The 25,013-nt window shown below is 32.8% G+C and overlaps 1 protein-coding gene across 2 annotated transcripts; it reads left to right on the top strand.

Annotated features, from left to right (window-relative positions):
• Nucleotides 1-788: 788 nt before the first annotated feature.
• LOC140063563 (uncharacterized) lies at nucleotides 789-23,975 on the top strand. 2 transcript variants are annotated; one of them, XM_072109941.1, is made up of 21 exons: nucleotides 789-831; nucleotides 912-958; nucleotides 2,803-2,899; nucleotides 3,860-3,928; nucleotides 5,723-5,794; nucleotides 6,027-6,134; nucleotides 6,237-6,489; nucleotides 7,016-7,186; nucleotides 7,399-7,498; nucleotides 7,954-8,068; nucleotides 10,494-10,628; nucleotides 10,820-10,978; nucleotides 16,169-16,273; nucleotides 19,447-19,665; nucleotides 19,925-20,051; nucleotides 20,600-20,771; nucleotides 21,300-21,435; nucleotides 21,754-21,864; nucleotides 22,105-22,217; nucleotides 22,313-22,421; nucleotides 22,880-23,975. In XM_072109941.1, exons 1-21 carry the CDS (start codon nucleotides 790-792, stop codon nucleotides 23,075-23,077), a joined length of 2,658 nt encoding a protein of 885 aa, XP_071966042.1. In that variant the 5' UTR covers nucleotide 789; the 3' UTR covers nucleotides 23,078-23,975. The 2 variants fall into 2 exon arrangements, with proteins under 2 accessions (XP_071966042.1, XP_071966043.1); XM_072109942.1 differs by lacking the exons at nucleotides 22,313-22,421; nucleotides 22,880-23,975 and having other exon boundaries at nucleotides 21,754-21,775; nucleotides 22,105-22,212.
• Nucleotides 23,976-25,013: the final 1,038 nt, after the last annotated feature.

Genomic DNA, 25,013 nt, shown 5'->3' with positions numbered 1-25,013 from the left:
CATTTATCTCATATACTGTAATTTGTGGTAAATGGTACGTCGGAGAAACAAAAAACACTCTCGGTATGAGAATGACACAACAACACAGATCAAAACATTAAAGCTTGATCAACCTGTAGCCGAACATTTTAATTCAGCTGGTCACTTGATTGCAAATTTCAGAGTTATTGCAATTGAGACCACGATGTTAAATTGAGCGACAAAATTCGAAAGACAAAGAAAACCACTGGGAATTAATACTTAAAACCACAAACCTTTTGGACTTAATTATATTATTATATATTATAGTTATATGCAGTATACATTTATATTTTTCCTTTCCTAACTTAAATAGGCCTATAATATTTATCGCAATAACATTTGTTACACAGCAACATTTATAGGCCTACTTATAAAAATGTTGTTAAATATAGTAAGAATTATAGGGTTAGATATTTAAGTTTTTCTTTAATTTTTTTTTTATAAAGCTTGGCATTTAACAGAGAATTTTAATTAATTGTGTAATTGTAGACAAGAGGTTCGAATATTAATTTCTTTTTCGTCTTTTCATCATCTTGAAAATTGTCTAATAAGGGATGGAATGACGTATAATCAATGATGATGAAATGATTTTGTGATTTAAAAATTAATCAATGGATATTTTGGCGTTTTGGTTTTACTGTTTGTTATGGAAAACAATTTCTTATTTATAATATTTTGAAACAGCTGATCAATTTGTTTTGATTACATGCATGACTGATTTTATGTTATGCGCTTGCGTAAACGTAACCTGTCGGGCTACAGAAGAAAATGGCTGAATTTGGAGATCTGCAGTTTGTTGGGTTATGGAAGGTAAACTTTTTAGTGTTTAGTCTTTAGTTTTCAAAGGTTTTGCTTTTATAATGTCGTTAATTATTCTCTGATTTTTGTAGGTTGTAAAAGTTGAGGCGAGCGGAGAGGACGCAAGTGAACACCAAGGGTAATAATAAAATAAACGCTTTGCATTTTGCTTGTCTCTCTAGGCGCGCCTAGGGCCCTGGCCTACTAGCTAGGCTAGCCTAGGCCAGGTGTAGCCTAGGCCTACCTCTAGTTGGCCTATCCTAAGACCTAGTTAGGCCTAGTAGTAGTAGGCTAGCAACTATAGGAAGCTAGGCCTAGTGGTTAAAAGATGATCGAGTCGAAGGATGATCGGGGACATCATAATATTAATAGAGACGATCTGGGCCATCATAATAAATAGAGACGATCGGGCCTATTTATTTAATAATAGTACAGTACATGTATGTATGTAACGATACATCACTACCTAACCTAGCTACGACGTTTAATTTTTGTTGTAATTACAGTATTAATTAATGTTACAAATGTTAAGAAGCAACTGTCAGTAGTAAAGTTTATTTGTATATGTTTATATTAAAATGTAAAACAATTTGTGAAAAACACCTCTATTCGGGGCAGATCATAAATTTGCTTTAATCGTCAATAATATTAAATTATCTAACTCAACTGAATTAGTAGGCCTAATGGTTTTCAATTGTTTCTTAGAGCCAATTCATACTTAAATTGGTTCCTACCCACCAAAGTTGTTTTGTAGGAGGAGATAGGAAAATGCGAAACATCCTCGTATTATTGTGTGCGGGTATATTCAAGATGGACATCTATTAGACAGTGTATGCCACGATCGGAAAACACCCCTATTGGGGGCAAATCGTTGAACCTAAATTTGTTTAATTGTCAATAACTAATTATCTAACTCAATTTAATTAGTAAACAGGGTTACAATTTACATCAGGTGGTTGAAATCAGTACCGAAAGTACGAACCAACTTCTAGAAGTAAGGCGCGATTTTTGGATATATGGATAAGAATAAATATTTTCTTCACATTTTTTACACAGAAATATATGAATGTCTAAGAAGACTTTTTAGGAATAATATTTAGACAAATGACAATAGGCCAGGAATACTTTTAACAACAAAAATAACTATTCGCTTTATTAAAGATATTGTCCCTCAAAAATATGAATCAGACTTTGAATAGGTTATTTTGTAGTTTTAATAAAAATTAATCACTTCCGTAGAAAAAACAACTAAACAAATGTTTTCACAGTATAAAATGACAAATAAATGGCTAAATTCAACCCAAAAAAAAAACCCATTATCTGGCAGCCAATTAGACTTTTTTTTTTCTCTTTAAATTACATTTTTCAGGTAATTAAATATGACTGCCCCTTTTTGTTTTAATTTAGGTCTACCTAAGCCTGAATCCTGCCATTTTTTACTTTAACTATTAGCACTTTTTGCGTTCCATACTTTATTAGAGGCCGAGTTGACCGATTAATTTTTGGTCGAGTTGACTTTAGGCTGAGTTGACTTGGGGGCCGACTTGATTTGGGCCGATTATTTACGTGGGGCAAACTTGACTTTGGCCGAGACGGTTTAGGGCTGACTTCACCCGTTAGTAGAGGTATAGTAAGTAGTAGGGCTTACAGAATTAGCCTAATAGTAAACAGGTTTGTGGCCTATTAGGACTTATATAGTATATAAAGTATTGCTAGGCTAAACTAAACTAAGTGGCCTAACTTATATATTTATATATACTGTAGCCTATAACTCTAAACGTTATATATTATTTGTTTGTTTTATTTGTCAATGTAATTATGACGCTTACCTTAAGTGAAATAAGGAAGAAACTTGTATAGGCTGCCTGCTCTAATAGTTAGATCCCCTATTTTAGGGCAAAGCCTCTACTATATGCCAAGTGTACTAACTGTAGGATAAACAAATCAGTGTGTTTTGTCAATTCATCCTGTTTCATTTTTCAGATGTGTATTTCAAATGACTGACTCTGGTGATCTATTATGGAGTGTTCCTACTGGACAGGACACGCCATATCTGGCAGCTAACTTTGACTTATACGAGGTAAACATGTTTACTGTCCAAAACAGCAATATATTCTCCAACAATGCAGTTTTGTCTGGTTTACTGTACACTCCACAAGGGGCCTTCCAATGCTAGGCAGTTACAGTGGGCTGTTCATATCTTGGGGTCCCTTAAGCTCTGGGGCCTATGGGTTTAGCCAGTGAGTGTTCATAGCCATTACACCACTAATGACGATTGTCTACTTCCAACTAAACTTTCTTGCAGCTTCATAAAAAAAAACCAATAATATTTATATCCATAGCACTAGATCCTCTTGTACTCTCCACTTACCAAATCAACATTAATGCCACATATATAAATGTTATCTGCTCCAAATTATATAATGGTCTCCCCTACAAATTATATAATGATCTCCCCTACAAAATTGAAATTTCCCCCCCCCCCCCTCTTTTAAACAAATCCTACTCCAACAATAAAAAAGAAACACAATTATTTTGGTTTCTGTTCTTCCATGGTATTATTATTGGCTTTCTGTGCTTTGCTTGTTTGAATTGTCTATCCTGTTTTGTTTCTGCATGTTAAATTAAACATCAATTTGATTACAACTTTTTTTACCTACTGTAAAAACTGCCTGTGTTTTGCCTCTATATTATTTATATTTTAATATTGATTTTGTTACCTTGAAAAAGAAATAAATGTTATTTTGAATTGAACATGGACATCATTTACGTACCCAACAAAATTAGCCAGCCACGATTTTATAATGGTAATATCCTATCGTGCTACTGAACATTCCATTCCAGTGAGCAGCCCTCCATGAGATCCATAGTTTCTAAGATAAACACTGATTTGTTTACACTTTTTTTATTATTTATTATTTTACCATGTATTTTTGTGTACATATCCTTATAAATAATTGGAATATGAAATTATATGGCAGTACTGTACAAAATAGTAATGTTTTATTTACAAATTAATTCTTATTTATCATATCTCTAGGTGTCTGGTAAAAAGTTTCAGAGCATAGAATGGATTGGAAGTGTCACAGGTTATAGGCTAGAATTCAGTGTAAGTTCATTTGCCTTTATACCCAAATAATGCATCATGCCTTCAATTGTGTCTCCTTAGATTTGCCTTTATTTGATTTGAATTTATTTGGAAAAACATAATAAATAGACACAAAGTACATTAATGAATACAGAGAAATACATTTTCCAAGATAGCCCGTCACAATATTACTGCCCGACACAAACACAAACTAGTAATAATATGTATAAATGGTTTAATAGTCCAACAAATACAGTTCGTTTCAAACAGATATACTGTATTCAATGCACAATAACAGTCCATGTGACTATGTCTGTGTACTTCGGCACTCACAATGACTTTTTCCACAGTGTTCCAGTACTGCAATGATCACTAGAAGACTTTATCTTCAACGTGCCTCTACAGAACTTATTACAAATACCTTTATACGGAGATAAGCTTCTCCTGCGACCATGGTCGTTATATCCCCACTTGGGCTTATTTGAGTGCACAACTTTAATACCTGTAGCATAAGCTACCTTTTATTTACGTACTCTGAGTAATGTGCCTTAGCTAAGGTGTACAGCAACACTCTCTTAGCCTACATCTATTCTATACGACCAGTACTGTGCAAAGTATACTAATCTAAACCCGTGGTATAACATTCTATTCTTTTAATTTACATAACAAGTGATACCGTTCGTGCAAGTGAGCATCCAATCAGAGACTGTCACTTGTTACATATATAGAGATAAAGAGTGTTCTGCATTTCGCCTTACTAATTAACTTCTATTTTATTGTAAAAAGATTGTAACGTAACTGAAAACGTAAATTTAATTTATCTTGTGACAAGCCCAAAAAGCTTATTTATTTCCATTGAGGTGCCACATACTATACTTAACTGCCTACCCAATCATATTATCAGCTCTCCACATTTCAAACCGACTTCCCATTCATATCGAACCAGCTCCTCAATCCAAATGCCTACTCAATTAAACCACCTCTCCAATCATATTGTCAGCCCTCCACATTTCAAACCGACTCCCCATTCATATCAAACCAGCTCCTCAATCCAAATGCCAACTCAATTAAACCACCTCTCCAATCATATTATCAGCTCTCCACATTTCAAACCGACTCCCCATTCATATCGAACCAGCTCCTCAATCCAAATGCCAACTCAATTAAACCACCTCTCCAATCATATTATCAGCTCTCCACATTTCAAACCGACTCCCCATTCATATCAAACCAGCTCCTCAATCCAAATGCCTACCCAATTAAACCACCTCTCCAATCATATTATCAGCTATCCACATTTCAAACCGACTCCTCATTCATATCAAACCAGCTCTTCATTCCAAATACCTACCTAATTGAACCACCTCTTCAATCGTCAGCTCTCCACATTTCAAACCGACTCCCTATTCATATCAAACCAGCTCCTCAATCCAAATGCCTACCCAATTAAACCACCTCTCCAATCATATTATCAGCTATCCACATTTCAAACCGACTCCCCATTCATATCAAACCAGCTCTTCAATCCAAATGCCTACCCAATTTAACCACCTCTTCAATCATAATATCAGCTCTCCACATTTCACATCAACTCCCCATTCATATCAAACTAGCTCTTCAATCCAAATGCCTACCTAATTGAACCACCTCTCCAATCGTATTATCAGCTCTCCACATTTCACATCAACTCCCCATTCATATCAAACCAGCTCCTCAATCCAAATGCCTACCTAATTGAACCATAGTTATTCCCAATCAAATTGATCCTCAATCGACTATTTTGTCTTTCATTACCCTAAAATTTGATTCTTGTAGGCAAGGTTACATAAAAAAACAAATCTGTTGATTTTGACATTTGAGGGTGACTTTAAACTATATTGTGAAAGGGTAAGATTTTTTCTCTTCTTAAATGTAACTTAAAATTAGTAGGGAAATATCTAAATGTTAAACTTCTCCTATTAGCACTGGCCACAATCTACTTGTTGTGAAAAAAATCCAGAAATCTTAATATTGTGTGAGAATATCCAAGTGAGAACCAACCTTTAAATGTGAACACAGCCACTTAACTATATATGATCTGTATGTTTGTAACATTTTACATTGAATGTTTATTCTGCAGATGCTGGGCAATGAAGATGATTTTAATGATGAACCGTTGTCTTTACTACCAGCTCTCAGAGAAGGATTCTTCACAGATGTCAATATTGTAGCAAGTAATGGTAAAAAGGTTTGCTCAAAACTTTTATTTGTCCTTAGGAACATTCTCATAAAGTTGTTAAAAAATAAAAAAATGTATCTTTCACTTTTTTTTCTTTTACATTCTTTGTAGTTCCCTGCTCATCTAGTCATTCTAGAAGCAGTATGTCCTCAGCAGAATTGGAGGAAAACCCCAGGGCCAATATGTGGCCTGTCTGAGGAGGTAATACGGGTCATTCTTCACTATGTGTACACAGAGTGCCTTCCAGCTGGTCTGGAAGTCGAGGCTACAAAAGCTTGTCAGGCTGCAATATCTAAGATTGAAGGATTTGAACGGTTCATCAGTCATTGTGAGATTCTACTGCAAAACATGGCGGTTAAAAATGGTGAGTTAGTTTATTACAAAATAATTTGTTCAATTCATGCTATAATACAATAAAATACATAAACATGATGTTTGCAAACAGTAGACAGTAAATGTAATGACACAGATGACTTGATTTGTAATTGAGATGTAATTTATTCAGATCTGTTTGTACTGCTGTATATTATGGTGTAATCGTACTGTAAACATTGTACTAAATCTCTAGAGGTGTGCTATAATATCTCATTCAGAATCATTTTTATGAGTCCGCAAGTGCAAGTGCAAGTGCATCTATAGTTTTAGAATAAGAGTTTTGAATAGTGAAAATGATCTTATGTGCACTACAAACTATCTGTTACGATCTTCAAATCTCTTCACTAAAAAAGAGAAAATCCTATTTTAGTGTTATTTGCTGTATTGTGTGTTGCATACTGTATAAGGAATTTTGTTATTCTGAAATAAAGTGATCAATCCAATCAGTTAGCTAAAGTATGTTACACCATGAAGTAAGTCTAGGGGTTACACATTGCTTCTTTTTTTATTTACAGATATCATATCCCACATAAATGAAATCTATGAATGTTCACAAAGAATTATCAGCATATTTGAAGGGCAGGAAGTTAGCGCTGAGAGGGAGACTGGCAGCAGCAGTAATCCCCTCTCTGATCCATCCAAATTCTGCTACGTCTTTAAGCAGGCTATACGCGAAGCTATGTTAGGTATTAAATATTCAGTATTTTGCCTATTTTTTGGACCACAGAAACCCCACCATCATTGAATGGGTCGGGGGTTTATGATGCTTGTCTGCTGTTGATATCATAATTGTTCTTAGGAAAATTAAGAAATGATGAAAGGACTGTTTTTGAAATTTTAATCAAAACAGTGAATAAATTAATTATACTAAACACTTAACATCTGCCATTGATTGTAGGGGGAGTGCATTATTTACTAGTGTGCGATTTATTTTGTCGAAGACAAAGTGAATTATCAAAAGAGGAACGTCAAGTAATATTTACATACACAAGATCAAGGTAAGGTTGATTACATTTGTTACTGTATGTTAGTAGGTAGTGAAGTAGTAGCAGAGAATTTTAATTCAGTTTTTTTGCAGCAATATTACAGTACAGCTATTAATTATTGCTTCGTTCCCACGCGTAACCTTTCGTAGCCTACGCATGGGGCATTGTTCTATGATCGCAAACCTCAAAGTTTTGTCTTTTGATCGCGCTCCCACGATAAGTATTGTTTTTTTTTCATGTTTCATTTACGGTTCGTAGGATCGCGATAAAAAATAATACCTTGTAGCCACGAAGCTGGAAAGTGGGTTACATTGCAGTGATTTTTAGCTGTACTGTAGTTCACCAAAATGATGTGATAAGAGTAGAGAAAACAAATTCTGCTCCTTTCAAGTTTCAGTTGGTTTTTTTTTCCCAAATCTTTCCAAAAGATTACTGTTACTTGTTTTTTATTTTTTAATTTGCCATAGATTACCAGATTTTATAAAACAATTACAAAAATTGGTACAAGTCCTACAAGCACAGTTTTATCACAAATTGACACCAATGCAACGACAAGAAATAGCGCTCTACCTTGTGCCCGAGGTAAGTTTTGTTTTATGAATGTCATCTTATACTCCCTTAATGGTCAGTTGTTGTCATACAGTTTGTGGCACGTAACGTTCACACTATATAGATCTAGCAGAATTGTTGCTTTCCTGAATAAGTACGCATCATGTTGGACATATTGACTATCGTTATGCAACCACATTTTTATTTTCACTAATTAACAAATTAAAAATTTGACTGATAGAGGACTCTACAACACGTGACATAATCAAAGGTCCAACAGCAATGTTTACATGCTGAAGGTTGCAATGTTGACTGCAGGCCAGCCACAAGTAGGGTTCTTGAATTAAGAGGTGATGATGATAGTAGCGGTTCTAGGACACCTACCCCCTAGACAGTTACCCCCCGGCTGTTTACCACCCGGACAACTACCCCCTTAGGACAACTACCCCCTTAGGACAACTACCCCCTTAGGACAACTACCTCCTTAGGATAACAACCACCCCCTTAGGACAACTACCCCCTTAGGATAACTACCCCCCGGTCAACTACTACCCCCCGGTCAACTACTACCCCCCGGTCAACTACCCCCCCCCCCCCAATCCAAAAGTAGACAAATATATAGGACCGGTTTCTGTAAAAATGAAATCATCTGTTTTTAACGGGTGTTTCGAAACTAGAGACCGGAGACCAGAGACCTGACACGAGACCCAATACGAAAAGGGAGATCTATATTTGGGTCTCCCTTTTCGTATATTAGGGTCTCCCTTTTCGTATAGTGTGGTCTCTCTTTTCGTATAGTGGGGTCTCCCTTTTCTTATAGTGGGTCTCCCTTTTCGTATATTTAGGTCTCCCATTTCGTATATTTGGGTCTCCCTTTTCGTATATTTGGTCTCCCTTTTCGTATACAGTATTTAGGTCTCCCTTTTCGTATATTAGGGTCTCCCTTTTCGTATAGTGGGGTCTCCCTTTTCGTATAGTGGGGTCTCCCTTTTCGTACGTGGGTCTCCCTTTTCGTATATTTAGGTCTCCCTTTTCGTATTGGGTCTCGGGTCTCTGGTCTCGGGTCTCTAGTTTCGAAACACCCGTTTTTAACCGATTATTCTGTTTAACAGCACGCTAGACCCTAGATGTGCTAGATTTAAAGTACCGTATTTATTGAAAAAACGGCCTGGGCTGTTTATTGTTTATGTGGTTTTTAGGTGGACATTTATTGGAAGAAAGTTGTTTATTCAATGGGAGGGGGTATAATCTAATGGAAATAGACGCCGATTATTCCATATGATGTTTCATGGGAGTGACATGGTCACCGTTTATTTGAGGGGAATTTATTTAAAGATCGACGTTTATTCGGTGAGTGAACATTGAGGTCAAATATCAAAAGTGATATTATTCTTCAAGTGTACAAAAATACATATATGACAAATTTGAGACAAAAATTAATTCTTTTAAGACCAGTGGTTATCGAAGCATTGTCCTGACGCAAAAATTATTATTATTATTAGCGAACCCAGTCTTTACAGTAAATACATGGAGTACTATATAATACGTTCGACTATCCTATGATCATGTGTGACAATCTTCAGTTTATACCACCAGGCTATATTTATGTTCAATCTTTTACTTTTGTTTACAATAATGAATAGTAATTCGTCAAAGTAACGAATTAAAATATAGTTATTAATTAATAGTTGCAGAGTCAGGTTGTTGAATGGTCTGGGTGGTTAGGGTGTTCTAACGGGATAGTTTTCTGGGTGGTAATTGTCCGGGGGGTAATTGTCCGGGGGGTAATTGTCCGGGAGGTAATTGTCCGGGGGGTAATTGTTCCTAGGGGGTAATTGTTCCTAGGGGGTAATTGTTCCTAGGGGGTAATTGTTCCTAGGGGGTAGTTGTCCGGGGGGTAGTTGTCCAGGGGGTAGTTGTCCTAAGGGGGTTGTTGTCCTAAGGGGGTTGTTGTCCTAAGGGGGTAGTTGTCCGGGGGTAGTTGTCCTAAAGGGGTAGTTGTCCTAAGGGGGTAGTGGTCCAGGTGGTGGTTGTCCGGGGGGTAGTTGTCCGGGGGGTAAATGTCCAGGGGGTGAATATCCGGATACGGATAGTAGCCTATCAGATAATGAGTTTTTGGATGACAAGACAGGAGATATTGTTGGACGTTTTACTGCTAATTAATAGTATTAGTAAACAATTACATGAAGCATTTTCACATTTGTGGGTTCAACAGACAATCCTATTTTCAAACAGTGTAGTTCTTTATTATGTAATTTTGTGCTCACACAGCTTTATATCCTATCCGAAGGGTTGTTTCTAATTTTAAATATAAAACAACTCGCAATAAGCAATGAATTTTTTCTAAAATAACCATAAACTTTATACATATTTGCTGTTGACATTAACGGTCATCTTTAAAAAAAAATTATCTACTATCAAGTAACCAGATGTATGTAATAAATTGTTTGTATATTAGATTGATGATGTTCTGCAACATGTTACTAAATTTGTGACAGACATACAGAGAGCTCTTGACGGCATCTGTAAAGCATCCGCTCAGCAGATGCCACGCCAAAAAAAAGGAGATTTCCTAAGTCGTTCTGTTAAAAAGGTAAGGTGCTAATATTATGTTTTTTTAATTTAATACTCATTATATCTTTAAATCTTTTTTTTTTATAGAGAGAAATTATTTTTCTACATTTTCTAATTTTATTATTACTGAGTAAGTGCTTCACTTTCTTTATCGTGAGTATGATGAATTAAATTTGGTAAAAACTGAACATAACATTGTTTTTATTGAAGGCAATACATGTGAAAGAGCTAATGAAAATGAAGTCGGTACGTGATTGGCTGGCAGAATATTTCCACAGTTTAAAAATGAAGAAACAACAATTTGATAGGTTACAACAAGATGGAAAAAACCATACCATCATTCAGAAAATGGAGCAAGTTATAGACAAAGTAAGTCAATTATTTTCAATTCAAATAAATTCTGGTTGTTTAAAACAATAAAATAGCACTTCAAAAGAGTGTAATAAAATATTTTTATCTATGGTACAAATAGGACTTGTCAACAATACTGTACTATTTATTTATTATTATTACTGATTGAAACATTACTAATCACTTGTATTTTGTTTCATAAAGTTTCTTTATTATTTTGTTATAAACAAATAATATATAAACAAACATTTAAAAAATTGGAAACAGCGATGGCAAAAAGCAGAAAGCATTGAGCTTGATAAAGATGGATTAAATATTGATTAAAGAGTTTTTATTTTATATATATATTCATTAAACAACATTTAAATTATAACAGTAAGACCAACAAGCAGAAAACTTTGAGCTTGATAAAAGATGAATTAAAATTGATTACAGTGTTTTTATTTTATGTATATTTATTAAACAACATTCAAATTGTAATTAGAACAGCAAGGGCAAAATAGCATTGAGCTTGGTGAAAGTTGGATTAAAAATGAATTTAAAGTCTTTATTTGGTGTATATTCATTAAACAACATTCACATTAAATTAGAACAGTAAGGCCAACAAGTAGAAACCATTGAGCTTGATGAAAGTTGGATTAAAATGAATTTAAAGTCTTTATTTAGTGTCTATTTATTAAACAACATTCAGATTATATTAGTAGAACTGCAATGGCAACAAAGAGAAAGCATTGAGCTTGATAAAAGTTGGATTTAAAATGAATTAAAAGTTTTTTTATTTTATGTCTATTTATTAAACAACATTCAGTTGTAATTAGAGCAGTGAGTCCAACAAGCAGAAACCATTGGGCTTTGGATTAAAAATGAATTTAACATTTTTATATAAATAAGATTGTTTGATGTATTTTCAATTTTTCTAAATTGAAACTTTTGTGTGCACAACCTATGTACAAAATAAATATCATAAGATTAAAGATGTATTGTCCCCCTGAAAAATGATTTTTTCAATTTTTTTGTTCAATTACGCAATTTTAATGTCACTATAGTTATTCACTTTGACCAAAAATTGGATGGAAAAAAAAATTATTTACCTGAAAAAACTGTAATTTAAAGAAAAAAAAGTCAAATTTGCTGCCAGCCAATGGGGTTTTTGGTTGAATTTAACCGTTTTTTTTGTCATATTATAAATTAAAATATTATTTTATCGGGGTTTTTTTTCTACGGAAGTGATTAACTTTATTAAAACTACAAAATGGCCTATTCAAAGTCTGATTTTATTAATCTTCATTTTTTAAGTTTTTGGGGGACAATACATCTTTAAGGAGTGAAGTGGTAGAAAAAAAACCAACTTGTGTACACTTCTTCAACAACAATTAGCTTGATTAATGGATAGACAGCTTCAAATGACACTTGTTATGTTCTATATAAGACGATATGATAGCCACAGGCTTATTAAAGAAGCTAGTTTGTTTATGAAGTAATTCAATTTAGCATTGAAAATTACTTAAAAAATGACAACAGTTTCAACAACCTTTCAAGTTAATCACTTATTATTCCTGTTGCTTTTTACTAATTTATGTCCATTATCCTAATTAATTTGTTGAAGGTGGCAATTTAATTATTCTTTGTCAAAATGACCTTGATTAACATTGTTGGAACAAGCCAAACCAGCACTTACTAATATTAGCAATCGCTGTATGCATTGATTTTTGAGATTTTGGCAAAGTTAGTATATACACTGTCTGTCCTACGTTTTTGCTGGCGTTATCCATTAAACGGTAACAAAATCTGTATGACAGATTTAGTTCAATGAGAAATTACACACTGATCAATCTTGTTTTTGATTCATAAGTTTTCTTGTAAAAAGAATTAAAAAGAAGATAATGACTATCTCCAAAAGTGAGACCAGCCAAAGATAGTTTTGTGGAGAACCATGTTCATCAAATGTTTTTAGAAGGACTTGGACTATCAAACAGAATTTGAACCTAACCGGAAAAAGTTCTGAAGAGCAGGCTGCATGGTCATTTTGATCTCTGTGTTGTAACTTGATGCTTTGGCTTTATTGAATAATACCAGTAGAACTGTAAATGTATTGATTGATGATGAACACTATAACTATTCAAGATTGATACAACATTTGCTAGAAACTGAAACTTAACTTTAGTTAAGTTCGCTTCTATATATCAGCAGGCTTCATGGTCAGTTTTTCTCAGTAACTTGATGCTTTGGCTATTTTAACTTTGGCTTTAAATAAGAAATCAGTAATACCAGCAGATGTCTATCTGGATTAATACAATTACATTGATTGTTCAACATTGAAACAAATACTTTTAGATCATTACAATCAAGAAATGATGGTATCTTTATAAGGGACTGCAAACTTTGGGTAAACAAAATGGTTCATTAATCTGACTGTCTTTATGGACTTAGACAAACATTTCTCTTAACATGATAATCGTCCAATGTACAGTAGACATGTGATGCAGTAACAACAAAACATTTCTCAATTAAAAGTGATATCTCTCAACAAACTAGACCAGTTGGTAAACCTTATAGTTGAAGGCATAATAGCACATTGGCTGTTTTCAACAATCTACAGCATTGTGAAACTCATCAACATTGTCAAATCAAATTTCACAAAATAGAGAAAAGGTTCCTGTGCTTTGCATTTACACGCATAGAAGATGGATTTAAATTTCACAGAAGAAAGCTGGGTGGCTGTCAAAGTTGGATGTACCTTTTCTGTAACTGGATTCATTCTGAACATTCTTGTTCTTGTAGTCATCAACAGAATTTCATCAATGCGGTGGAGTACTCGCTGGTTTATTTTCAACCAATCACTTATCGACTCAATTGGATGTTTAGTTTTCTTACTGCATATTGTCTTAATCGATCCACTTGGCTTGAAAGTTTATTGTACATTATTTGCCATTAACTGGAGTATATCAGCAGCTTCTACTGTTAATTTAATTTTTATTACAATAGAGAGGTACTTTGCTATTATGAAGCCATTTTGGTTTGAGATTAATTACACACCAAAACGAACATTGATAATGATAGTGTCTGCATGGATTATTGGTTTCCTGTTGAACCCACAGGTTGTGGTGTATGTCCCAATTCAGATAGAGTATGAAGTCATATGTGGCATAACAGATTTGATAATCTTATATTCTATGTCAGGTGCCATCTTCCTATTGTTGTTTTTATCAACTCTACTAACAATGGCTTTCGTGTATGGTAGTATTATTCGTGAACTTCTTCTTAAACGGCGGGTAGTTTTACCGATAAGTACGACATCACCTTCACAACCATCAATCCATGTTAAAACTCTTAAAGTATTTTTAGCTGTAAGTACTGCTTATATCCTATGTTTTTTACCAATACTTGTATTGACATTAATGTATGTCTTTGGAATAGATCTCGGCACATACATTTGGATGATAACTTCAGACTTTTCGGTTTTTAATTTTGTTGTGAATCCTTTTATTTACACACTTTCCTTAAAGCAGTTTCGCACCGAGTTATTAAAATGTTTGACGTTTGGTGTTTACAGAATTTCTCCAGTTAAATCTGTTAGTACCATAACAACTGACACAAACTTAAAGGTCATTGAGGTTTGAAGACTCATTTGAGAAAGTTATGAACATATGTTCTTGACATCTTTGCCATGAAAATGTACTCTCTACTTCCTGAATGACCATGCCACTACACTATAAACTTTTACCTGACAGGATAAAGTTCATTTCTGTATCAGCAGGCTTCATGGTCGTTTTTTCCTGTACAGTATTGTAACTTGACACTTATATTGACTTTGGCTTAAATTAAAAATTAATAATACCTGAAGAACTGGAAATACATTGATTGTTTAACATTGAAACAAATATTTTAAATCATAATCATAAACGGCATCTTAGAAGAAGTGATATAACAAACTTTGTGGTAGTAGATAGTAAAAAGGTTTGTTGTTAGTATAACATCGCTTTTTTCCTATTGACAAAAAAAAACCAATAAAAAAACGGGAGACAGTTACCTGTAGGAAGTGAAGTAAGAGTTTAAGTAAAGTTTGACGTCGTTCAACGACAAAGACAACAATGTGTTTCTCTAGAAAAGTAATCAGTGGAAACATTGTGGTTGATGACAATATAAAGTTTTGTAATCAAACAACATTGGTTTTGTGACTTTCCTCTACTGAACTATTATTTAAAGTTAATATTGAGTTGTTCACAACATATATGTAATTACACAACAATTTTAATTGAAAGTATTACATGATCTTGTAAATACAATAATAACCATTTTAAATATTTGCATAAATATATATTGATGTTATAAAATAAAGTCTGGGTTTTCTTTTATTGTGTTAACATGTTTTCTTTTTCAGACAAAATTAAAAAACATTCCAATGTTTTGATTGGTTAGATTTGAAATTTGAATTCATACCTATTTTACGGCCCAAGCAAAACAGTAGCCTAGAAAAATGAAATTAACTTTTTTTTTTTATCAGTTTGCCTATCGATTGGCTACTTCCTACCGACCTACCGAGAATTTGCACAAACTTTTGTTAAAATGGTCTTAATTGAACATGTTGATTGCGTGGGTTTAAGTAGTCTATTATCTAATTGCGTACCTTTCAGACTAATTGATCTGTTAGCTAATGGACAATATATAATGTTGAAACATTGGAAGTGATAAATAAACCAAAAATAAAACATTTCAGAAAAAAATGCTTACATCCTTAAAGATGTATTGTCCCTCTGAAAAAATAATTCTTACAAAAATTTTTGTTGAATATTCCATTTTAATGTATTGTAACATAATTTTTATCCACTTTGACCAAAAATTAGATCGAAAAAAAGTGTATTTACCCGAAAAAAATGTAATTTAAAGCAAAAAATTGTCAAATTGGCTGCCAGCCAATGGATTTTTGGTTGAATTTTACCATTTATTTGTCCTTTTACAAGTGAAAAATTTTTTTTCCGTTTTTTTTCTATGGAAGTGATTAACTTTATTAAAACTACAAAATAACATATTCAAAGTCTGATTTAATTAATCTTTATTTTTCATGTTTTTGGGGGACAATACATCTTAAACTTTTTTTTGTAATATAAATTTATGATACTTATATATTTTTTCAAATCTTTGAGCATACAGTTTTTTTTCCTAATGTTCACATTTTCACTTACTTCTCTTTACCCATTTTAATTACAGTTTCCACTCGCTCTCTATAGAACTGAGAGACTTGCAAAGAAAGTTAGCAATGACATTAATTTGAAAACATGGAAGTTCATGTTCAAAATGGCAGCATCAAAAGTAGTAAGTTAATGAGTAATTAGAAGCCAATCTCAAAACATTCACAAATTTTGATAAGTTAAACTGTGGTTTGATTGGTTAAACTGTGGTTTGATTGGTTAAACTGTGGTTTGACTGGTTAAACTGTGGTTTGATTGGTTAAACTGTGGTTTGATTGGTTAAACTGTGGTTTGACTGGTTAAACTGTGGGTTGACTGGTTGAACTGTGGTTTGATTGGTTAAACTGTGGTTTGACTGATTAAACTCTGGGTTGACTGGTTAAACTGTGGGTTGACTGGTTAAACTGTGGTTTGATTGGTTGACTGGTTAAACTGATATATTCATGTATGAAAATATGGATTTCCATAGGATTTTAATGCCCAAAGTGAGATTTCACTTGATTTCACTTTATTATTGTGAAAGGATACAAAAAATGCTAGGTAACAAATTTTCATGATCAACCTAAACAATGGTAATAGTCCAGTGAAAGTATGATTGAACCAAATTGCAACAGAATTTTTGTTTGTTTTATCTGGTTGATATGGTCCAAATGAACATCATTTTCAAAGTTTACCAAAATCGGACATCGGGAAGTGGGTTAATTAGCATAAATTCATAATGGCCACCATTTGCTATTTTAAAGCCCCATGTCGCCATAACAGTTGGATTTAGATATAGATTTGATATTAAACATTCTAATTAGCATATTTAAATTCTTATATGATGTAGCTATGATGTCATTAAGTTAGGGGGTCAAGCTTAAAGTATCATACTTGCTTGACCTCCTTTCACACTTCTTTGTTTTGTTTTTTTAAAGTACAAGTATCTCTATATATTTGGTTTAAATTAGTTTGATTACCTTAATGTTTATTACTATGATGATACCTGTTATCATTGTTTCACATAACTTTTATTATTTTTGAAGTGTGAAAAATAGAATAAAAGAAAGAAAGTTATAACTGCTTAACCCTTTGACTGCGTATACCCGGTACTACCGGGTATAAACAGACGTCGTTGAAATACGTATACACAGTAATACCAAGTATGGGCAAAACAATGATTTAATCGTATTTGCCTATAATATTTCTTTGAATATTTTTGCAAGTCATTAAAATTTATGACTATAATAGTTAATTAATTATATATAGTAATAGTATAGTATAAATAATAGTATTTCTATCTTGGAAAGTTGTTTTGAGTAGCGTAGTGGCGGCCATTTTGAAAATAACAAAAATTTACCAGCCCCAATAGGACAACATCGTGTTTATTACAACACGCAAAAAAAAAACATTTTGAAACAATAGTTAGTTTTTGTACTATAGTGAATTTTTGGAAACTGTCATTATTTTCACGATTTTGCCACAAAACTTTGATTTGTGCATAATTTTTATAAACAATAAAAATAATTCATTTTTTTTAAATATTTTTATTTGTTATACGTATCTTCATCAATATCCAGTTGGAAAAACATATTCCATAAGAATTTCTTATAGAAAATATAGTTTTTATCATTATCATTCGATAAAAAACACAAAATCCAAAATACCTATAATGACGTCACATGACGTCATCAATATGCAAATTACATTTTTTTTATACCTAACTGTAGACTAACCCTTTGCCCATCACACGCCACAAAAATAATTACACAATTATCTCAATTAGTATTTTTTTTTAGTATGTTTTTTTTAGTATTGAAATATCATGTTTTTCTTAAATATATATTACGCACAGAGGTGGGAATAATGCTCCGTTTGGCATTTGGTTAATGATGAAAGGTTATATTTCAACTCGTTGAAATATAACCTTTCATTATTCACCAAATGCCATTATTTGTACCATTACACGAAAATAATATATTCATTATTTTTTTGTATATAACATTTAAATATATTCATTTGAATCAGATTGATTGAATCACAATAAAAGATAGGCCTACAATTAAGTCACATTGAACTTTTGTAACATACTTTACATTGCAAAACAATTATATATGTTTGGTTTTTTATGATATATTATTTGGATTTTATAATCACACCAACTCTAGTGTTCTAATTATACCAACAAACTCCCAAAAAACAATCCTAGGCCTAGCTAGGCAAATAAATAAATACCAATACGAAATTTCGTCAGGAAATTGAAACTGTTCTAGGCTAATTTTGTGTTTCCAACGATTCCACGTCTTGTAGAGAGTTGTTGTCCATCAATTGTTCAAAATCATACAAACGATCTGAAGCTAATTTAAATGCTTTTTTAGCCTAAATTAGTATGTATATCTTTTCAAAAATTCCGTCGCAAAACTAGAGTTCAATGTGTCAATGTTTGTATTGTTGATCATATAGGTGGCGCTGTCACAGTAATGTTTGTATTTTTTTTTCGCAAACATTTTTTTTTCCGTACGCTAAAAAGTACTATTGAACAATCTTTCAATAGTGCATATTATTGCATGCCATGTGACCCACAATTATCCAATCAAATGTCATTTATTTAGGTGCTATATAATACACATACAGGCACTGTCATTCACAGCCACTGATCATATCTGGGCCATTTGGAAGATCAGTCTTTGACTGAAGAGGTCACCCAGTATAATAATAAATAAAATTGGAAAAAACGTCCATTTGCCAGTTAATGCATTGACCTGTTAAACTGTTAGATACGGCCATACTGCGTTGAAACACCGGTTCTCGTCAGATCACCAAAGTTAAGCAACATTGGGCCCGGTTGCGTTCTGGATGGGAGACCGTCTAGAAATCGTGGCGGGTGCTGTATATACTGGAGAGTGATGGTGTAATGGTAATATCGGACTAGCATGTGATAGGCATGGGTTCGAGGTTATCTGTACCATACTAATTGCATCCTTAGGCAAGATGCTTTACTCTCATTGCCTAATCTGGTAGGCGCTGCACTGCTGGCTGCCGTGGGTCCGTGGAGGGCCTAATCCGAATTTCCTCACTGAGGACAAATATTAATACAATACAAAAAACAAAAAAACTGTGCATTGAACAGTTAACTGTGCATTGACCTGTTTAACTGTGCATTTACCTGTTAAACTGTGCATTGACCAGTTAAACTGTGCATTGACCTGTTTAACTGTGCATTGACCTGTTTAACTGTACATTGACCTGTTAAACTATGCATTGACCTGTTAAAAGTTTGTAATAATTGATTTGTGATGTTGTCTTTTTTACTGTTAGTCTTGGGCATTACAACGTGCAGCAATGAATAAGCAAGGGTTAAAACCAGTGCTGGATCACATGTGTCAATTAGTGGACAGAAAAGCATTCAAAGCAGGCTTGGTTACGCTAGGCCTACTTGAAGATGTTACAAGAGAAGTTACAGGAATTGAGGCCAGTACTAGTGAGGCTACTGCTTTAAATAGCCATGTAAGGTCACCACTGAGATCAATAGAGCAGGTATACACATGGTATTGAATTATGTTTATTAAATGCAAAGTTATTTCATTAGTGACATTTCACAAAAGATATATAAATAAAAAAAGAATCAAAAGTTTTAAAGAAGGCCTAGTAAAATGTAGACTTAGAATGCACAAAAATATCCATAAATAATCAATTAGTATAAACCGTCTTTTACATTTACTTATACATTATAAAATTACATTAAAGCTAAAATAATCCATTTGTAGAAGGGTTAATATTTGCTTTGATAATCTAGTCCAGGATGTTGGATGCCTTGTGCAGGTCACCTAAGTCCAGTAAAAGTCACCTAGCAAAGTGTATGGCCAAATTACTGGACAATCACACAGACACAGATATGCACTTTGAAGTAGTTTGTATCAAAGGTAACAGATGTCTATTCCATAATCATTTTATCATTGTCATTTGTCATTATTATTTTCACCATCATCATCACCATTAGTTTTCTGTTCATTATTATAACTTTGGAGATAAAAATTAAGTACAAGTATTTCTCAAATAAGCCTTGGGCATTGAAAGATTTAATAACCAATTTGTTTGATCCTCTTTAAAAAAAGATAAGGAACTCATGTAAAAAAAATTAGATTTGATGATAATGAATAATGTTATTTCCGTAGAACTTTGAAATAAGAGTGTATTTATAGAAGCAGCTTCGTTTTTGTCAAACTTTTATTATTAATTGATAATACTTTATTTGCATTAATTGATTAGAATTAGAATTTATTAGCGTACCTGAAGTACCTTCATCTGGGACTTCCCTTGACGTTTGCAGTGAACGCAAAAAATTTTCATATCCTATTTTTTTAGTCACGTGTGTTTTGCCCCTTGTTTAGACAGGGTTTAGATGTTTGAGAATAGAAAAAAGATAAATATTATTACAGTTATGTATTATTATATTGCATTGGTTTTCTAGAGGAGCCATCAGATGTAGTAGTTGAACATTCCAAAGGTCGATCTCTTGAAAGACACAGTACAGAACTAGAAGAGCACAGACAACTGATACCAGCCCATCGGGTGGTGATTGCGTCAAGGTGTGATTGGTTTAGAAGAGCTCTGCTTAGCGGTATGAAAGAAAGTATAGACAGGTATGGTAATATAATGGAGTTCAGGCAGGGGAACAGAGGTGGTGCCAGGATCTTCCCGACCCGGGGGCTACATTGACGCGTTCTAGTGTCATTTGAGGCGCATAATAAAATACTGCATGCATGCAAAAAAAACGATGCACGATGGCAAATAAATGCAAAATATGCCTATATTTATCGGGTAAATTGTAGCATAAAACAATTAATATGGTGCGTCCGCAAGCGTTGACCCTTCTTTATATTTCAGTGTCTATATTGTTTAAAAAAAGCAAGCAATTTTAAATACAAATTTGCATAGTCATAACAAGTAATATTAGTGCTCACTGTAAAAGGAATGTTTGAAAAAAAAAACAGAATCTCGTTATTATATTAATTTGTAATATACATCTGTATCTTTGTTCTTAAAAAAGTTAAGGTTGTACAATATTACAGAAAAAAAATAATAGTCGATGCAAGAAGGCATTCCACTCTATATTTATTTTTTATGATCAAAGTATTAACTCTTTTATGAGTGTTTTTTTTTAACCACAGAAAGATATCTGTACACGATGCTGATGCAGATTTGTTTAAGCAGTTTTTAGCGTACCTTTACACCGGTCAGTTACAGACAAACACCCTGTCAATCAATCAACTAGCCGACATGCTGTCACTCTGCGACAGATTTGAGGTGAGTTATACTTTACCAGAAAGAGTTGTTGATAGCAATATTTTATATACATTCAACTCTCAGAATATTGGGCAACCTTAGGCTGGTCCAATAGGTCTGGTTTTCTGAAAAGTCTCGTATTTTGAATGTGTTTTTAGAATTTGGAACCTTTTGGACCTCAAGAAAAGAATAGTAGATATGTTGGGTGTGTAGAAGTTTCAAGTTTTACTTTAAATTTCTCAAGCATTACAGAGATGTGACGACTGTCATTATAGAGTAGATGTGTTAAATGTTATAGAAATTACTAATAAAATATAACGCTTTTTTTGTATTTTGTAGGTAGATGACTTAAAGACAACATGTGAGTATGTACTACGAGAACGTATCGATGATGACAGCGTCCTCTTTCTTTTGAGTCTGGCTGATCAACTTCATGCCAAACATCTTCGTGTAAGAGCCACTGGTTTTATACTTTAAACTTGGTTCATACTTTAACTACAGAGGCATAACACAAGTGAGTTTGACCAGTCACAAGTGACAGTTCGTATGTTCCAATGGCTCTTGATTGGTCAAATTATTTATAGCTTATGTCATTGTGTCAACTGGGAACTAAGCTTTAGAAGTGAAAAATGTGTTAATTTCACTGATTGTAAAAAATATATAAATTTGTCCTTTAACCGTTAACCTTAGGAAGCTTCATTGCGGTATATTATGATTCATCCAAGTATACTAGAGTCTGATGTGTTTGAAGATCTACCAGACCATCTGCAGGATGAGGTCAACAGCCTTGTGACCTGGAGAACGTAAGTATTTATAATCAATACCATTATATCCGAGTATAAGAAACTTCACAAATGATAGAAGCTTTTTTCACAAACCTTTGAATATTCTTTCACAGTGATTCACCTGTAAATAAGTGGAGACACCTAGCAGCAGGTTTTGATTCTGATTCGGATGATTCCACTGGGTTTACAAACACAATTCTTCCACTCAAATACAATGAAAGGGTAAGACACACAACCCGTGTAATAAATAAGAAAAATTGTTAAAAATGAATAAATAAATATCAAAAAAGAATATCAGTTGGTTAAAGCTATGAATTGGATTAGGTGAATGTGTAGCATATAGTGTTTTATAATTTAAGCCCTGTCTACATAATCAAAATTTGTAAAAAAAAAAAATGTCATATAACTAGCATGTTTGGGCATATCACACGTTTGTTTGATAGTGTAAACAATGCTTTAGAGAGACAAATGCTGTAAATATATGGTAGTACTGTTCAATTGGTTGGTTGTTGGCAAAATATTTTTTACTATAACAAACTGTAAAGTGCTTAAACCATATATACAATATAATAATTTGGATACACACCTTAAGGGGACACTTCATTGGGTCTCAATGTTGACCCAAAATAGTTTTATATATTTCTGTATTTTATAAATATTTTTTTAAAATTTTTGTTAAGACCTTCAATAGACCAGGATCCGATTCAACATCTGAAAGTGAAGAAGAAGAACACAGGGCTGAATTGGAATCATGTATAGCTCAGCTACGTGATATCATTGGTACAGATATTGCACATAAAGATCTTGTGGTTCTTGCAATTGCTGCAGACTATGACGTCAACAGAGCTGTCAATCATTATTTTGCACAAAATTCATAGAAAAGAACCTTACAAATACCTAAACAGATTATGTCATATTTCTATCATCTTTATAAGAATATCGACAGTCATATTCGTAAGTAGAAAACGAATAATAGTTTTTTTTATTTTGGATCAAGAATGTATATATAAACACAGGTAATTTATTGATTGTGAAAAATGAGATAAATACTCATGTAGCTCAATGGCCAAATACATTTCTTTTTAAATTGCCAAATTTCAACCCTTTTATTTGACATAACTGGTTACTGTGACTCTAAGCTGATGATAATTCAATATATGCACATAAATGGCAATATTATTGCATAATAAGTTAATTTTATAAAGTCGATATTGTGGCAATTTTTGAAAAATTGCCATATATGAAGTTGTTATGCCTAAATGTGGAAAAATTGCTAAATTTATACCCTTTTATTTTTTGACATTACTGGTTACTGTGACTCTATGAGCTGATGATAATTCAATATATGCACATAAATGGCAATATTATTGCATAATAAGTTAATTTTAAAAAGTCGATATTTTGGCTATTTAAAAAAAAAATATCTGTACTAAAGTACAGGCAAATTTTCGAAAAATTGCCATATATGTAGTTGTTATGCCTAAATGTCGAAAAATGTCTAAATTTCTACCCTTTTATTTTTTGACATAACTGGTTACTGTGACTATAAGATGATGATAACACAATATCTGCGTATTATATGGCAATATTATTGCATAATAATTTTTAAAATTTTTATTTCGGCTATTTTAAAAAAAATTCCTGTACTAAAGTACAGAAAAATTTGCGAAAAATGGCCATAAATTTAGTTGTTATGCTTAAATGTGCACATGCGTTATTGTCATCTTAGTTGTCATAATTTATTTCACTTTCGTCGAAAATCATAATTTCTAAACTAATTTTAATTGTATAAAAACAAAACCTGTATTTTTTTTTGAAAAAAAAATAAGATTATTAGCGAATCAGGTTATTTTTGTAACAAAAAAATATTGGTTTTGTTTTTATACAATTAAAATTACTTTATAAATTATGATAAGAGTGTGATCTTTGCAGCACCAAATTGAAATTGCATTTCTACGAGAGAAACTAAAACATCAGGACAATGATGAGGTGTTTTTACAGTCATAGTGCTTTATTAAGATGCTTGGATGTTTCTTTCAGTCTCTGCAGTTCTATTCAAATTTTACGAGAAACACATTATTATCCATAATTAGTTCGGTAATAAACGGAAAAAAAAAAACGTAAATACTTTATCATGGGTTACAGGTCGCATGCTTTACATATTGGGTATAGGCATGTTATGTCATACCATATATAGATGTATGGTGTTGTTGAAGATAATTTTTAAGATAAAATAATTTGACTGTGAGGCTACACCTTTTATTTATGTCACTCGTGTTTTCATTTAATACTTTTAGTCCACATGTCCGTTATTGGTAGCTGCTCCCCACCAAACACATTCTCTAAAATAATCAGTAGTGGTGGTGCATTGATGGAATTTACTACAAGTCTTATCGATACTTTCTTGCGTGTGTAAACGCGTATAGATTACATTACATATTACTTACTTGGTTTTGTATGAAAACAGTCTATGAAGTTTTATATTAAGTTTTTCCAATAATGAAACTTCAACAGCATATCAATATTTATCTACAATTCGAAACTGCTTTCAAAATAAACGACAACACAATATAACTTTGTATATATAATATGCTAAAATGGTTTATGAATACAATTTGTATCCTAAACCATGCATGCCAAGTTTCGATTTTACAAACATTTGTGTTGATAAAATATGACATTGATATTTAAAAATAAAATGGTGGAATAAATCTATACTTGTACTAATACTTGTGAGAAGATAATACGTGCATACGAATAACAATAATGAGGATATACTTATAATCATTGTGTTTATAAAAATGATATGATTAT

This window comes from Antedon mediterranea, chromosome 1, assembly GCF_964355755.1.
Source record: "Antedon mediterranea chromosome 1, ecAntMedi1.1, whole genome shotgun sequence".
Lineage (NCBI taxonomy): Eukaryota > Metazoa > Echinodermata > Crinoidea > Comatulida > Antedonidae > Antedon > Antedon mediterranea.
The sequence above is the reverse complement of the archived record's forward strand: the minus strand, read 5'-3'. Positions and strand labels throughout refer to the sequence as shown.